General features: G+C 40.1%; 1 protein-coding gene across 1 annotated transcript in view; it reads left to right on the forward strand.

Moving 5' to 3' along the window:
• Window positions 1-2,549: 2,549 nt before the first annotated feature.
• Window positions 2,550-18,482, forward strand: part of fam13a (family with sequence similarity 13 member A) — a gene marked incomplete at its 5' end in the record, with an annotated part of 50,314 nt that continues 34,381 nt past the window's right edge. Inside the window, 6 exons of the mRNA XM_083909374.1 lie at window positions 2,550-2,576; window positions 6,896-7,091; window positions 9,528-9,737; window positions 10,949-11,126; window positions 12,630-12,765; window positions 14,507-14,584. Coding sequence (XP_083765500.1) covers window positions 2,550-2,576; window positions 6,896-7,091; window positions 9,528-9,737; window positions 10,949-11,126; window positions 12,630-12,765; window positions 14,507-14,584 — 825 coding nt within the window. The remainder of the gene's footprint in view (window positions 2,577-6,895; window positions 7,092-9,527; window positions 9,738-10,948; window positions 11,127-12,629; window positions 12,766-14,506; window positions 14,585-18,482) is intronic.

Here is an 18,482-nt window from a genome sequence, read left to right on the forward strand (position 1 = left end):
TGAGACTTTGTCCAGATCAGCTAGGCATTTTCAGTTCTACCTTATGTCTTTTCCTGCCCCTGTATAATCCTGCTTACAGTCAAATTAAAAAAGATAACATGACCTTGTTAAAGGTATAAAACTGAGAGAATGGTACATGTTTGAGATTCCCACCATGGCTTTCACCCCCAAACATTACATAAAGTAGCTGTCCACTAATGATTTGGCATCCTGCTCACTGTTTTGTTTGATCAGTCAGCCTTGATTGCAAATGCCTGCTCGGCTTTCAGACAAAATTATGGAGAGAATTGTATTCCTTTATTCAATCAAATAGAATAGATTTCAGAGCAAAAGAGTAAGTGACAATAAAAAAATGTTTTGAGATTGAAACAGGCACCGCGAGTACCATGCAACACTAAATGTTTAAATCACAGCCCTGCGTTGTATACGCCTCCCTGTTATTCACTCACTCATTAGGCTGCTCTGCTCAGGCTGTGACTAGCAGAGACAACAATGTTGCTGCTAATCAGTGTGCTTGCAGCAGCAGGGCATTATACTTCATTACCTGTAGCCAACGATGTATAGCTCAATTCATTACTTATGGGAAACGTTTCAAGAGCAACAGGCTTACCTCCAAGCTGCACAGCACGAGGGAGAAGTGGGTGCGATGCAGAAGACGTAGCTGGAGCCAGGTCAAACAACCAATAGAAACTCTTCTCTCATCCACCAGCTTAGGCTCCGCCCATCAAGTGCAGTTGAATTCACAAGCAAAACTTGAGAACTAGCAAAGGTTTTTAACTTGAAAGCAGAGAGGACTGATTTATAAGCAACATGGTCATGTTTTTACGTAAACATTTGTTTGGATTGGAGTTGAAGAAATGTTCTTTTTTCAATAACAACCTGTTCCGTTTCAATCTCAAAACTTCTTTGTCACTTACTCTTTTTGCTCTCAAACCTTGTTTGGTTTCACATCTATCTGATTGAATAATAAAGGAACAATTCTCTCCATAACTTGTCTGAAAACTGAGCAGGAATTTGCAATCAAGGCTGACCGATCACAAACAAAACAGTGAGCAGGATGCCAAATCATTAGTGGACAGCTACTTTATGTAATGTTTGGGGGGTGAAAGCCATGGTGGGAATCTCAGCAAACATGCACCATTCTCTCAATTTTATACCTTAACAAGAAGGTTGTTATCTTAATTTGTCTTTAAGCAGAACTCGGAGGGCTTATAAAATATTTGTTGTGTTCATCAATGCATCCACTCGCAGTAAAGGGTAGCTGATCTGTTCTCCTTGCAGGGAGACTCTGGAGGTCCTTACGCCTGTGCGGCCGCCGCTGCTCCTGGCACCAACTCCACCTGGGAGGTTCACGGCGCGATCAGCTTTGGACCCAAAGGCTGCATCGCAGACAAGAAGCCGTCTGTATTCACGCGTGTCTCTGCCTTCAACGACTGGATCACCAACAACATCAAGAAGTTTATATTTGATAGCAGGAAATCATAAAGTGGAGAAAATAAAAAATTCCATCAGTGTGCTCCAGATCAACTGTGGCTACAGACATAGCTTAGCACCAGTGAGAATGTGTATGAATAATATATAGATGGTTATATAGAGAAGTGCTATATACATTTATTACTTATTTTCTACTTACCAAATCACAGAACCTCTTTACATGGAAGTCTTATCCAACTTTCCAGTGAGGGAATAGTCCTCGAACAAATGTTTCGTTGAATAAAGAAAATGTTCTTTCCAGCTTTACTGTTTTTCTCTTGAGATTAATTTGGCAGGGTTTGTGAACAACTGACTGAAACTATAAATATGACATGATTTAAAACCCGCTTTTAACCCAGCATAAGTATTGTGTGGTATCTGGTGTCATGTTAATTTAGGTTTTTTAGTAATGGTTGGTGGTTTTTATGCATTTTCACTTTGTGCTCTGAATCTCTGGGGATGTATTAAATGTTTGATCCATCTACGGCACTTTGGCAACCATGTGTTTTTAAAATGTGCTGTATAAATAAAATGGATTGGATGACGTGATTATATCAATGTAAACTGACTAACTTGCATGGTCACACTGTTATGACTAATAAAGTTTAAAAAAAAAAGTTTTTTTTTAAAGTTTTATTTTGTAAATCATTTTTCACGTTTAGCAGAACTATAATTTCTAATTCAGTTCTCTCCAACTCCTTCCTCCTGCATACAGATTTAAAGTTTGGGGGTTTTAACCACATGACTGAGCAGATCAGCCAATGGCAGAGCTGAGCTCAGATTTCAGCCTGCATGTAGAGGAAGAGGGGGGAGAAAGAGACAGGCAGTAATCTGTGCTCATGGGTTGAACATAGTCCACCGGTGTCCTCACAGAACTTTGACTCTTCTCTGGATTGTCGGTGTTTTGTTTTTTGGATTATTTTCATGGCGTATGTTGTGAGAAAAGGGATTTCCACCAGTGGGAAGAATCCAGAACTGTGTCCTGGCACAGAGTGAGGAGAAGAGAAGGAGGAGGAGGAGGAGGAGGAAAGTTAGAAGCAGTTTTTCCACCTCATCTTTGTCTCTTCTGTGGGAGAATGGGGGCAGGAGCTCTGACCATCTGTGTGAGTAACAAAGCTTCAAAGCCTGACTTCTGGTTCAAGCAGAATCTGTGATTAAGGGCAAAAGAATCCGTGACAGGTCGACGGCTTTCTCGACATGTCAAGATAGGCACTGATCTTCTCTTCCCGCAGCAGAACTAACTTCTCCTCCCTAACTTAAAGTGACATTTCTCAATAAACAACATTAGACATTCTGAAGCAGCTTCACAGCCACTGCTACATCCATGCAGCAACTCTTAACTTCACATTTCCTGTCCAAAACCTGTAACTGTTTCCAAGCAAACATCCAAACCTTCTCTGAGGTCACTTTCTCTCCACTAATGGAAAGTGTGCCTTCATGAGGGAATCACAGCATTTTGTGTATACACTGAAAAACTACTAAAAGTAGTTTGTGTGCAGCTGTTGTGCTGTTGCTTGCAATGCCACCCACAGAGGGAAAGAGAAAGAGGCTGGAGGAGAGGAGGGGGGTGGTGTTGAGGATTGGGAGAGAAGGTGTGGGGGGGGGGGGGGACATGTGTTCAGGCTTGCTGTTCCCTTCATGAGCGAGTTTTTAGTTACTACAATCCTGAGTGAATCATCTCGTAAGGACAGCATCGCAACCCTGACACTTAAAAAGGCTTCTTTTACTACAGTGACACTCTCATTCTGACTCTTTTGACAATAGGTCTCACACTCACTGTCAGAAGTTGTAGTGTGAAAACATTTAAGACTGGGGGAGGTGGGGGGGGTAGTGGTAAATCACAGTAAATCTCTCACATTCTGTCCAGGTTGACAACAGAGCCAAAAAATAAGCTGCAAGTGCCTGTTTCCCTTTTTTTCCTTGGATATTTCTTCACAACTGCAGCTCCATAAGTGTGGACACAGACATTACTACAGTATGATTTGTCCTGGAATTAACATCGCAGACGCCTGCAGTGACTTCTCATGAGACATAACCTAAAGATAGACAGTCAGAAGTGTCCTTGAAATCACTGTGTCCATCATCTAGGACTCATTTTGGAGCCTTGTTTGCGCTCTCGACAATTATATTAGCATGTCCAATATTGGTAAAAAAAATAAAAAATAAAAAAAAACACTGGATCGGATATCGGACAGATAAAAATGTAAAATCAGACACAATCCAAAAGTCTTATATATACAGTATATATGGCAAAAAGGAATGTAAATAAAAATCAGCAACAGCATTTGAGCTGAGTTATGTTGTGGGATATGAATGATTGTTACACAGCTGGAGAGTTTGTGACATCAGTATCAGGTGTTGTCCCATCCCTAATTGTTAGCCTATGGTATTTGTTGTCATCTTTAAGTCCATGCTTTTCTCGTGATGTTTTGTTTACACCCACTTATACCAGGACTCACCACGTCTGCACTCTTAGAAATAAGGGTTCCAAAAGGGTCCTTCTACAAGGGCTGAGGTTCTACCAGGAACCGTTTGCTTCTGAAAAACTGTTTTCCCGAAGAAAGGGTTTTTCAAGGGTTCTTGGTAACACTAATTGTTCCAGTAAGAACCATTTTGATCCAGAGAACCCTTTAAAACGCCTTTCCTGAATAAAGGTTTATAAAAGGGCTCTTGGTGGAACCCTCCAAAAAGGGATCCAAGTAGAACCTTTATAAAAAGCTTCTACCTTGAGCCAAAAAGGGTTCTCCTATGAAGACAAGCTGAAGAACCTTATATGGTTCTACTTAGCACTTTTATTGATAGTGTGTGTGTGTGTGTGTGTGTGTGTGTGTGTGTGTGTGTGTGTGTAGTATAGTAAAGACAGATTTAGGAGACATCTGTTCAGTCTGGACGATCACAGTGACGTGAACAAACCTTCAGTAGCTCAGACTGGCTTAACTCCACCTGTGAAAAGTTCCTCTCTTGCAAACCTAAAACTAAAACTGTGCTGTGAGCCTTTTAACCTCATTACCAACAGTGAAAATGGTGTTTTCAAACATTCAGAACATGGTTTTTTGCTCCTAAAAATCACTCAATGTGTTGTATTTATAGTGACTGAGCAGCTGGTTTTTAGTCCCGTTTAGCTCAGTCAGTGTGTTGCTGAAACCGTGAGTGTGCTTAATTACGTTTCACACTCACTGAGGAGCTGCAGTCGGTATAATGTTATGCCCCTGCTAGAGAGCCATGCATTAGTGAGTCTGACTAACACACATCTCCTGTCCTCTAAAAGCCTCTCAGATGCTCATTTGAGTGTGGATGCACGTCGTCTTATTAAAGCATCTGCCACGGTAAAGATCTTGTCTCCTTAGTCATCCTAGCGCCATCTGTGAGTTGGGTTTTTAATTAGCTGATCTGAGCGTGGCACAGGCTTTTACCCATTCTGTCTAATCAACTGGCCACACAGGACGGAGTAAAAATAAGCATCAGCTCTGCTTCATTTACAGCACACCTAGCATCCTCCTGATGCAGTAATAACCAACTGAGTCATATATGGACTCAAAGGCTGTATGAAGATTGTAGTAGGGGAACGTTCTGGGAACCTTTAGAGAACGTTTAATAAAGGTTGTCGAAAGTTTGTGACGAAGGTGGGTACGGGAACATTGTTGGAACCAAATGTGCAACCAAAAACTTATAATGCTAGGAAAATGGTCCATATTAACCGTAGGAGAACCTGGGGCTGGGGGACCTTCAGAGAACATTCCCGCAACCAAAAGGTAACGTTACAGGAATGTTCTGGGAACCTTTAGAGAATGTTCTCGAAAGGTTGTATGATATGAAGGTTGCAGGAAACTAACATTAGGGGAACGTTCTTGGAACCTTTAGAGAACATTCTGTAAAGGTTGCATGAAGGTTGTGACAAAGTAATGTTCAGGGAACCAAATGTGCAACCAAAAACTAACGTTAGGAAAACTTTCCATATCAACCACAGGAGAACCTAGGCGAAAACCTTCAGGCAACCAGAACATTCTGGGAACCTTCAGAGAACATTCTTTAAAGGTTGTATGAAGTTTGTAGAAAACTTAACCTTCGTGGAACGTTCTCAGAACATTAAGAGAACATTCTCTAAAGGTTGTAGAACGTTTGTGACAGAAGTGGTTACGGGGACCTTTAGATAACGTTCTGTAGAGGTTGTATGAAGGTTGTGACAAAGTAACGTTCTGGGAACCAAATGTGCAACCAAAAACTAGCGTTAGGAAAACTTCATATATCATATCAACCACAGCAGAACCTAGGCGAAAACCTTCAGGGAACGTTCCTGCAACCAAAAGGTAACAGTCCCCGAACGTTCTGGGTACCAGAAGAACGTCAGAGAACATTCTTTAAAGGTTGTATGAAGTTTGTAGAAAATGCGTCGTTCTCATTCTCAGAACCTTTAGAAAACGTTCTGTAAAGGTTGTAGAAAGTTTGTGACAGAAGAGGTTACCGGAACCTTCTGGGAACGTTTAGATAACGTTCTGTAAAGGTTGTTTGAAGGTTGTGACAAAGTAACGTTCTGGGAGCTTAGTTAGCGTTAACGTTTGGAAAACGTTCCATATCATTCAGAGGAAGGTTCCTGCAACCAAAAGGTAACGTTCACAGACCTTTGTAAGCTGGGTCCACTGAGACCAGATGACATCCAGGGCCTCTGATTCAGGTCAGTTCACTCGTTTGAAGTGGAACACTGGAATGACAGGATGTCACATGGTGCAGTTGTAGCTATGGTTACAAGAGTAAAACTTGCTTAAGTACAGGAAGTTGTTTTTGTTTTTCCCTCCCCAGTGTCTGAACACTGCGTCTGGTCTGTGTGTCGTCTCTCTTGCTCCTCACGCCAACTAAACAAAGACATAAACGTGTAATGTTCAATGTAAATGTGCCAAATGATGCAGAAAAGTGCTGCTAATGCATCAGTGATTGAGGCTGATGTTTGTGTAGGAAGACTGTGTTTGCACTTGGAGGGAACAAGACGAGAGAGCGGTAGGATGACATGTGGCACTGTTTGACTTAACAGATAACAGTTGCAGACACACACTGTGTGCACTGTATACACATATACATTCATACATATACATATTCTCATGTGTTTTTTTACTAGTCTACTATTTGTGTATATTGTATGCTTGTCTTTTATGTGCAGGTGCCTGTGTCATAATATGCCTTTAGTCGCAGGTGTTGCATGGTAACCTGACATTTGTCGTAGCAACACATGCACGCCACATCAGCCCTCCACTCGCACTTCCTCTTCGTCACAGTGCCTCTGCAATCACACTGAGTGAAGGACACTGTCATGTACCAGCAGCATCAGCTCCACACATGGACTGGTGTCTCAGCAGAAACAGACGCTGACCAGAACTGTGGCTTCAGAGTCAGTGAGTGACTGCTGCTCTCTGCCGCTCTCTGTGTGCAGCACAGCAAGACGGCCGTGCAGGTGAAAGAAGACATGAAGAAGATGGTCCAGATACCCATGCTGAGAACCAGGACTGTGACAGCAAAGCACACCAAGCTGTTTGGAGCCTCCCTGTTCGAGCTGCGAGAGAAGGGCCTGGTGAAGGATGGTGCGCCTCTGGTGGTGCGGAGGATGGTGGAGCATCTTCGCAAACATGGTAAGGAAAAGCAAAATTACGTTTTTGGAAAAGGGTTTACTCTGACGGAATTGTACCAGTTTAAGAAGTGTGGTTGGTTTTAAGCATTACTATAAATCTAATATACTTTTTTTTAGACCAAATCAAATGCCACATTTATACATACATTAACATGCTATATATTATTGTGTTATTTTATAATATGCTTTATGTAAATGAACACTGTCAGTGATACAATCACAGATGTCACCATCCCTACAGACATTCATTGTGTGTTTACTTTGTGAAATACAGAAATTATTCATTCCTTTTCAATTACATCCCAGCAAAGCATTTTAGTAAACCAATTTGTTGAAACACAGGTGGATATATTAGTCCAGCTTTCGTTTCTTCCATAGTATTAAATTATATTATAGTAGGCTTGTGAAAATCTAGTTATCAAGTTTATCATAATCGAATGTAAGTATTCTTTTAAACCATAGAAACATGCTGGTATGACTTTTATTATTGCTTCTGTACTTCTTCTTGTCTACCACTAGATGTCAGCACAAGTGCACAAATGATAACTTGTGTGGTGACTCAGACTTCTGTTCCTCTCAGACCTTTTATTTCAGGAGAGATCTGCATTGTTTTCAATCCGAGGGCAGGGAAATTGTTTTAGTTCCCTTGACAAATAAGTAATTTATACTTTAAAAAAACAAAAAATTTTCAATAGCTTTCATGTGAGTACACATGACTCATGTACTGTACTGTACTGACTCACATCATGACCAAAATGTCTTTCTAGCCTTAAAAACAAGACACTTGTTTTTGTTTTTTTTTTTGCTTTATTTTTCTTATTATAATTTTTTTTCCATACGTGAGTAAGTGATTCCCATTGTTTGGACTGTGGTAAGAGAAGTGGCCTTGGAACTACAGGGTTGCAGGTTCAAGCCCCAGGTACTACTCTTAATTCTTGGGATGTTCCAAGAATCCTGGATGGGTTAGTGCAGATAGTAGTTTCCCCAAGTCGATTAATATGGTATGTTGTCTTCTTATAGATGGAAAGTAAAAAGGAAAGTGTGTGTTGTATTATCAGCTTTTAGCTTTTTCAAATTAAACAAATATAAAACACCAAATTGTGCATAATTTTCACATTTAAATAGTCAGAATAAGATATTCTAATATGGTAGACAGTCTTTAACGGAGCTACAGGGCGGAGCTACAGGGGGGCAAGGGGGGCCTCCCCCCTAACTTTTGTGGGCCCCTGACCAACTAGCTACGGCCCTGCATCAAACGTGCAGTGCGCCGTTCACGGTCTGGCTCACACACAGACGTTGTCTGCTACGGTGGCCCTGCATTGCATCCCGGCAAAGAGTGGAGCGACTGAGCGGCCCCCGAGCATCTGTAGGTGAAGTCAGTTTCCCCAGGTGAAGTTTAAACACACCAATTTAAGTTAAATTTACATTTATAATGAGTGTAAAATTATGCTAAAGACGGTTTAGCATTAGCAACAACAGCGCGTGTATTACTTAGCCAAACGTGAAATCGCTCGCCCGTGTTTAGTTTAATTAATTTTAGTAAAAACAAGAACAGCTTCATATAATATATTAAAACCTGTCAATATTATTCCATAATGTGTACAGAAGGTCGCCGTTTCGTTACGTTACAACACACTACACAGTTATATACTATAAAACCACTTAATGTCACATATTACAACAATGAGGCTACATTAGCTAAAGGAGTTGACACAATTTACTGGCAAACTGGGAAAATAACAAATATAGTAGCATTAAGTAGTCTAAACTTAACTGTTATGTGTGTGTGTAATAAATATTTTCTGTTATATAACAAATATATAATAGTTGTTATACTTATTAGCTACATGGCCCTACAGTGTAGTTATGCAAGGATAACAAGAGCTTCTCACATATTGACTATTGCAGGCAAGACAAGCTGGAGAGAGCAGAACAATGAAAAGGAAAGCAAAAAGTGGGGATGTTGAAAGGTTTTTTAGTAAGAAATGTGCACAGCAGGAAGAGAAGGAGGGGAATAAAGGAGAAGGTAGTGAACTGGAGAGTGCAGGAGGGTCAGAGCAGAAGAAGGCCACAGAAGGAGAAGAACAGAGATGCACAGTTTTGCTAAGTTTAAACACTGGGCTTGTTTCTGTCGTTCATGATAAAACAATAAATAGGAAGTATTTTTGCGTTTGTTATGTTAAATCCATACATTTGGTGATTCCTGCTACCGTCCTCCCATGCCACCCTGCCAAGACCCCATGGTTTTGCCACCCTATGTAGAATGTTCTCGATCCACCACTGCTAATACTGCAGCCTTATATGATTTGATTTGGTGGGCGTGTCAATTTTGAAGAAAAGTCACTGGGTAATTAAAACAACCTGTCACCTGTGCTTCATTAAACTAAAAGTGAACTCAGAAAAGTGACCGCTGTCTGTGCTCTGCCTTTGACCACAGCCCTGCATCAGGAGGGCCTGTTCAGAGTCAGCGGGAACGTCCGCGCCGTGGAGACCCTGAAACAGCGGCTGGAAGTCGGAGAGGACGTGGACCTTCTCTCTGAATGTGATGCGTGTACGGTGGCCAGTTTGCTCAAACAGTATCTCAGGGAACTACCAGAGGGCCTCATAGACTCGACGGTCCAACAGGCGCTGATACAGCACTACCAAGGTAGGAGAATGTCTCTGACACTGTCCTAGCTGACATGAACAACAAGTGTCATCAGTGTGATTAGTAACACCTGTGTTTTTCCTGCTGAACAAACAGCTCATACTCCCTAAGGAAATATTTTGTTGTGCTTGTGTTTGAACAACCATTATGTACTCTATTATTACCGTAACATATTCACAACGTGACATTAACAAGTGCAGTTAATATCTATTGTGACACTGATAGGACAAAAAGCGAAGTTATCTTTAAATTGTGACATTTTCTAGTCACATTATGGGGACAAAAATCACTATAACGTAAATTACTCCTTTCGTTATGAACCCCATATTTGTGTCACTAATCTTGGAGGCCATAAAGAGATAAAGTGAGGTTTAATTTGTTTAATGGGAATAGTTTGCTGTACATTTTGGCTGCATTGTATACAGTTTATGCTTCCTTCCCTGCATTTTAAAATAAATCTATGTAAAATCAATATAGCTGTATGAAGGATGGCCAGACTATGGCCTGGCATTGTCAATAGAGGCTTGATTTTTTTTTCTTCAGGTTTTATTGTACATAAGAAGAAAAACATGTACAACCAAACAGAATTAGCATACAGTTTTGACCCTTTGAGGTTCCTCCTGTTTGCTTAAGTGTCTCATTTAAATTAATTTATCAATTTAACCTTTGTTTTATTAAGAAGTCCTCAGTCTTGAGATCAAAATCTATAATCAGATTATACATTTACACACATAGTCTGACCTTTGTTGTAGTTGACAACATTTTCATAGCAGGCCATTTTGACATGAAACTGAACTTAAACACACTCCACACAGAGACCTGCACATGTGCACACTGTCACACACAGACACACTCACAACTGTTGCGTCACCCTGTCATTAGGATCTGCAGTCATATGCGTTTATCCAACTCTGACCCAATTATGTATCCACAGAGTAATAGCATCAACATATTTTCAGGCTCTAATGCTCACGTACGTGTTACTCACCACAGCCACCACAACTCCAGATTAGATATTACACAGAGCAGGAAGATGGAGAGAGTGTCCTACTATAAATCCTGTTAACATGTTAAAACAAACTAGTTGATCATGTCAATCGTAATCACTGGTCATTTAGGCTTCTTTTCACCAAATGTGAAGCAGCACCATCCACCATATATATCCAATATCAAACTCGCTCTGACACCTCACTGTGTGTGTCTGTCCGTAGAGTGCGGCGATGACGGTTCGTGGTCAGACACGAGAGACCTTCTCCAGCAGCTTCCAGATGTTCACCGCAGTCTCCTGCGCTACCTTTGCCACTTCCTCACACTTGTGGAGTCCAACCACAACGTCAACCGCATGACTGCCCTCAACCTTGCCACTGTCTTTGGACCCAGTGTCTTCCAGTGAGTTTGAGCTTCTTATTGAGCACATAATGATTCAGAAATATCAAGTTGTCTTTTCACACTTTATGTATCATATACAGAATACTGTAAGTAATTCATGGAATTATTAGTGGCTTAAACATTATTCTTTGAAACGTATTGAAGACTGAATGCATTTCAACCTGCACGATTTCAGGAAAAAAAATACACATAATCAGATTCAAACTTTGATTTGATTTGAAAAGGTTGCTTCATCCAGCAGACCTAAGTGATGAGGTCTGTCTGTCTGTAACTCGTAGCTTTAGGTCAGTTTGTCCATTAGTCTCTGATTATTGTGATGAGAGTGGATCAAAACAGTCAGGTTTTGGAGAAAATCATAATTATTTACAAGCAATTGTTGATATAAAGCATGTGCCATTGCAGCTTATTGAAGAAGTTTAACAATGTTTATTTTGTGTAGAGTAAAATGTATTCATTTTAAGTCACATGAGACTTTTACCCATGAAGAAGCAAGTTTGCTGTTTTGACCTTTGGCTTAGTTGTGTTTGTTTCAGTCGTGACAGAGTAAATAAGCCTGGCTTAGTCTGGGAAGCACATGTTAAGTGAGTCAATCATCTTATCACTATTTCTGTTTTGGTGAGTCAGATATATAAACATGGTGTTGGACGTGCCAGAGCAGAGGGAAGGTGAAAATGATTCCTCTGTTGCTGTAATACACTACACATATTGAGTAAGATAAGGAAACTCAAGTAACAAAAAATGACTTCTATTTATTTTTCAATGAAAACAGTTGGCTGTTGACAATTACCCTACACTTTCTGTGTTTCTGTGGAAATATTTGGCCAGCAGGTGGTGCTGTAGCTTATGCAGTGAAGTTGAAAACTCAATCATCCCTGTGCTGGGTCTGAAAGTGATATGCATCTTCTGCACAGAGGAAAGAACCACGTAAATACTGGTTTTCTCAGTGGTTTCAAAATGACATGAAACCTATCAATGCACCTGTTGAATAACACTAATTCAATAGACACTAAAAGTCAATAGAAAAACAGTAACATCAGTGTGTTTTCATTCATTACCATCATAATTGCCTTCATATGCCTCCAGCTGGTAAACTAAAAAACAACTGTTCCAACTAGGTTGTTTTTTTAAAGATGAGTTTCCCGCTCTGTTCCTCCAGACTGGTAACTGAAAATCATCTCCGGTAATAAACCCAGTCAAGCTCGGGAACCCGTGCATGAAATAAACCTGACTGTAGAACACTGAGACAAGGATATGGTTTCATTTGTACAGTCTGTTCTCTTCTCCACCACAGCCGGCGCTTGCGTGCATCTGTGTGTATTTGATGTTAGATAATCAGGCCTACAGTTTGGCCCATAGCCAGGCAGTGTATATATCTAACGCACAGCTGTTCACTGTGGCATCAGACATTCAACTCAGTTGAATTCTGTTGTGTGAATGAGTCACAGCGTGAAAGTCATTTATTTACACATGTTTTGTTTGTTTTTCTCACTCACTTTTTTCCAGCGTGGCTCCAGGTTTTGAAGCAATGAAGCACCAAAATATCTGCAACCAGATCATGGTCAAGCTCATCCAGAACTACAGCAACATATTTGAGACAGACAAAGACACAGACGGCTGCACAGACGAGCTGTCAACCAAGGTGTTGTATACTCACAGGAACACCAGCTGCTACTATTTTATTTGGAATAGATGAAGTATAACCACCAGCTGTAGTGGCTGTGGAACGACAACAACCAACAGAGTTGCATGTTGTGCCCATGGACTTTAATAAGTGGCCTGGGATGACAATAAATACAGGCTAAAATGATGTGTGGCCTAAGTCTGTTCAAGTATTGATCGTACTCCCTGGCTCTCAGCAACAACTGGTCCACAAGTGGCAGCTCTTCACTTGTTGATTCATTATTGTTGCTTGGATGGCTGATGTCTTTATCGATCAGCCGGTTTGTGTTGTTTTTCCTGGCACCGCCTTGTTGCTTCATCTTTATCTACTTGAGGAATAACAACAACCAGCCTTAAAGTACAGTAAACACATAAAGAATTACTATTATGTTCATTTCAGTTTTTAAATCAAGATTACAGAAATATGGAGGTTATGACTGACAATAAAAACTAAAACCAAAATTAAAAAAAAAGAGGATATTAAAGATGAAAGATTTCCCAACATAAAAAAATCATAATTACCCAATAATAATTTTACTTGTACCACTATTTTTGAGTGGTACAAGTAAAAGTACTGGTTGTAAAATATACTCCAGTTAAAGTTAAAAAAAAGTAGCTTGTTTAAAATGAGTAAAAGTTTTTAAGTCAAACCTTTACAAATTAATGTTCTGACAAAATAAAATATGTAAACAGATAATGTATCAGTCAAAATGGATCAATGTCACAAATGCTTTAACATTCTCTCCTTACTTCGCACTTTAAAATGTACAATAAAAAGCTACTCAATTACAGTAACATGAGTATTACTTTCCACTGTATATTTATTTGTAAAACTAGTTAAAATTTAATAAATTTAGTTCAAACAGCCCTTTCAAGTCCTAAAATTATAAAATAACGAGTATATTTTCAAAAATCCTATTACTTCTTTTTAGACTTTTGGAAAAAAACATCCTTCACCACTGTCACCGTTGTTGACTGATGACTCTGTTATTGCCTCGAAACGTGACTTCTGGCATCTGATACTGCTGCAGAGCGGTGACCAGGCAGTGACTGAGGTATTCGGCCCCCTGTGAGTTTGACCCCTCACCATTTTTTTAAACATCATCGTACATAGGTCAGGTTCCCATGTGCAAAAATAAAACCTCCTGAAGATGTGACACAGTTTCGGAATAAATTAATCGCATGCTGCCTTCACTCATGAGGTCCAGATTTGATTTTGAATCACTTGGACGATACTGTGTGATGTTTTTGGGTCACAAACATCAGCGCTGTGTTGGAAAGCCTGTAAGGACATTGTTACATGAGACCTGCTGACCTGTAGGGAAACCCCTCAGTCGGATAAGATTGTCTTACACACACTCATGTGCGGCCCCCCCAACGCCAACCTTCCTCTTAACGCCTTTGAACGCAGCACATATCGGTGTGGCCTTCACTTCTTAAAATGCTGATGAGCGGGAGTAGTACTGGAGAGTGTTTATGCGAGTGTATGTACCATCTTTAAATCTATTCTGAACCCTGTTGTCGGGGGAAATAGAAGCAAAGAAAAAGTGGAACACACACAAAGACATGTATCTCCTGTATATACTGCATGAGTTCAGAGTTAGAAGCTTCTTGGCCTTTGTTAAGCACAGTTTATTTCACCTTTTATTGCTCTGCTGTGTGACACACAGATTACATGTACACATTAATAATAAAGATTATTGTCCTCTTTATGGTCACAGGGGACGTACGTGACGGGCATAGACACGGAGAAGTCACCCAGCCACCTCGATGCAAAGACTCCAGTTCCCAGGACAAAAGTGTGTGCTCTGCTTTTCACTAGCTCTGTTGCCTGCGTGTGTGTGTGTCACTGGATGCTTTTGAAATGCAGCGTGGTTGTTTATGCTCGACATTCCCAGGTCAAACTTCCATGAACACTTCCAATTCCCTTACTTAGTCCTTTTTAAAAAAAAAACTCCAATCATGTGATCTGTCGCACCGTATTAAGATAACACGGGGCATGTTTTGGAAAAGCCATTTCTCTGTGCATTTGTGTGGGTATGTGTGAGCTTTAGAGATTGTTATCAGTGTCAGCTGACCTGTCCATATACTGCCTGAAATGGTATTTGAGTTCACAGAGTGTGGGAATACACAATGACCTTTATTTATACAGACGTTACTGTGTTTAGTCTGACTTCTAATAAACAAAATATTATAAAACATCACATTTTACTAAGGCAACTGCTGCAGGAGGTCAAATTTTGGCAACTTTTATGGATGTTTTTTGGTATCTGGATTTATTTTTCCTCAAAAAAAATACCTTATTCAGGTCGCAGTAAACTTGATAATTACAGTAGAAATGAGCATATTCCCCAGTAAAGTCTAGCTGTATTTGGAGTTTTTAAACCTGGGATTAAATGGGTTTTTGACCAGTGTGAATCGGGTAGTTTCATACTCTCATTTTCTCACATTTTCCCAGGAAGGACAAAAAGACCAACATGAAAATGAAGGACTTCCGACTAATTCTGTATTGGACAGACCGAGGAGGAAGAAGGTACAGAAAATAAGTCTTATACGGTCATTGTAATTTATTGTTGGTGTGGTTTACTGCAGCATAGTTCTCACCCTCTGCAGTTAATACTTTTACTGCTGTCTTATCTGCCGTATTGCCTCAATGCTGCTGATTAGCCTGTAGTCAGCGCTCAGACGGCAGACTGTGCCTGTGGCCTCGCCAGTCAGTCACATGATGTGATTTGATAAAGGCACTGTGCTGCAGGGAAGAAAAAACAACATGTTTATTTGCAGCGAGAGTGGAACGTCGATTGTGGAATTGTTACAAATGACAGCAGTGGGCAAACATTTTCATTTAATTTCAATTAAAATCTTGGTAATGTCCTGCTTATGTTAGATTTACATTATAGAGGTCAATCAGAGAGCTGCATTTGATGTAAACTCCTCTCTTATTATTTTCATAATACGTTATTTGAAATTGGTTCAAATAAAGATCTGGTGGTGTAAATGTGGTGGACATATCAAGAGCAGTGTCACTGTGGACAGATAGAGGAAATGCTGACAGGCGGTAAGATTCTGTAATCTCAGCAGAGAATAAAAACATCTGCTGATGGAAAAACATGCTTCCTTTCCTCTGCAGTTAAGGACAAACCTTTTCTTTGTGTGTAGAGCTTGCACATTTTCTCTTATGTCGAAGGGACTCTCTGCTGCTTCTTCCTCACACAGTCCAGAGACGTGCAGTTTAACGTTGATTAAATTACACATAGGTGTGAACGAGAACGCTTGTTTGTCTCTCGAGCTGTTTTCACACATAAACCCTGGGCAATTTCCAGAAAATTGGGTTTAATTTTGGCGCTCACATGCGAAGAACATGGCAGGAGATTGCATGGCTCAAGCATGTTCAGAATTGCAAGAACATTTTTACAACATGCCTGTACTTTTTTTGCTCTCTTCTCATTGACTCAGCCTGGGGCATTATCCAAAAAATTTGATCCAACATTTGCAAACATCTGCGTTCTCACATACAGCCCCTCTGGACAATATCAGAAAAAAATGTTCTTGGAAATGTTCTTGGCTGAGGTTTGACTACCTCCAGTAAATGCTTTTTTTTTAGCAAATGTCAGATGTGATGGTGTCAGTTTTGCAGGAACTGCTGTAGAAGCGGTGCCAAACTGAGTTGCTATAGCAACCTGGTGTTTAACTGTAACTGCTGGTGGCAGAACAGTAGCCATCAGCAGTAAAATAATGTGACAATATCTAGAGCAGGGTCTCAAACTCGAATGACCTAAATGCCAATGAGCATCTAGGATGTTCAAGAGGGGACTGTTATGTAGTGGTGTTATTAAAACACTTAACAGGCTTATATCTACATACATTTAATAATGTGAATGAAAACAATATTGCTATAACATATTTAGTATTATAATCTGTCAGCATGACATGATAATACGTTTGAGACATCTGAAGTAGAATGCAAAGTTAGGAATATAAATAGCTTAGTTTAGCATATTAAATCACCAATCACGATTTTCAGAATGCCTTCACTTGTAGACAAAGGGACCCAAAAATACCCTGACAAATAGAATGTTTTAAACAGTTTAATTTGAAAACTGGTCACATAATCACTGGGCAAAAAGGAGGCAAAAACACAAAAGCGGCGAGAAACTCTGGGCAAAAACTGGTACACGTAAGCTTGTAAAGTAGGTGCTGGGCAGAATAACCGTGAAGGACAAACTAATGAGGAGAAGACTAAACAGCTAGATGAGCCAGACTGGTCGCAGGTGTGCAGGAGGGTAATCAGCCACGCCCAGTCCCGGAAAGAAGGAAAGAGGCAGACAATTATTGTGTTTATCATGAACTGCATGAATCATTAGTCAATCATCTCAATAAAGATGAATCATCACTGTAAATGTTGACCTTTACAGTTTCATTTTCTACACCTCGTCTACAAAAACACTGACACTTCACTCTTATGATCAGACTCAACACAGATTTGGTCTCAAAGACAGAAATAGTGTTGCCTGCACCATATGGTTCATGCTGTGAGATCTGTGTGTTATAGGAATCTTTCTCAGGTCAGGTCTTTTGGTAGCGAGACAAACACACACACACGTTTTTGTACAGCTATCTCAGTGAGGACACTCATAGACATAATACATTCCCTGACCCCTTACCCTGATCCTTAACCTAACCTTAATCTAAACCTAAAATAGTAACCAGATCTTAACCTTCAAAAAGCAGGATGTGAAAACCTGCCTCCTCAACACACACACAGGTTTGCTCACATGTTCTTCGTAGAACCAATGCCTAACCCTAACCTAACCACAATTCAAGTATTGGCCCTAAACCAGTTTCTCACAAATGAGGTTCTGCCTGATTAGGACCTCATATGAGGACTACTGGTCTTGACAGGTTTAGCACGAGAAAAAGGTCCTAAAGAGGTATCAAATACAAGTACACACACACACACACACACGGTATGATATGGGAAATAAATGTGAGTTCGTATCTTTGAGTGAGTCTGCCTCTTGCAATAAAACACCCACACTTCAGTTAAGAAGCTCTAAACATGTCTGCTGTATCTGCATGATTTATTATGCACCATTATAAATGTAGAACCAAAAGGGGAAGTAAAACTACACCATTTTTGTTGATACCACATAGAGTTTAGTTGCTCTGTCAAAACAAGGTGCATTATTAAAAAAGTCTAGTGAAAGTGTTTGTTGTTTTCAGGAGAACAGACGTGGGTCATGTTACAAAGTGGCTTCTGAAAAGGGGGAGACATCTGTGCGACGAGCTGTCGCTGGTCTGAAAAGAGATCATTTAACAGGGGTACTGGTTGTGTAAAGGCCAGTGACCTGAGAAAGCTCACTAAAGTACCAGTTTGTATTTGTTAGGATTTTTGTTGTATGTTATTTTGTTAAGCCATGTTTTAGAAACCAGATCATAACCTCATTTTGGTCTGTCGGGCTTCTTTGGCATCTGACCTATTTATTTCCTCTGTGTTGTTGCTCAGTCAAACCAGGAATAGAGGCTATAATATAGCCTCTATTCCTAGTTTGCATACAATGCATACGCACATATTATGTGAGGGTTTTAAGTCAGATTTCTATTTCAAATTAAAAGTTTGTTTTTTCTCGTCAATTACGGGTATTTCAATGGAATCTGATAAAAACAAACATCCTAATGACGCTAATTATGTCCTGA

This window comes from Microchirus variegatus, assembly GCF_963457635.1.
Source record: "Microchirus variegatus genome assembly, chromosome: 23".
NCBI classification, from domain to species: Eukaryota; Metazoa; Chordata; class Actinopteri; order Pleuronectiformes; family Soleidae; genus Microchirus; species Microchirus variegatus.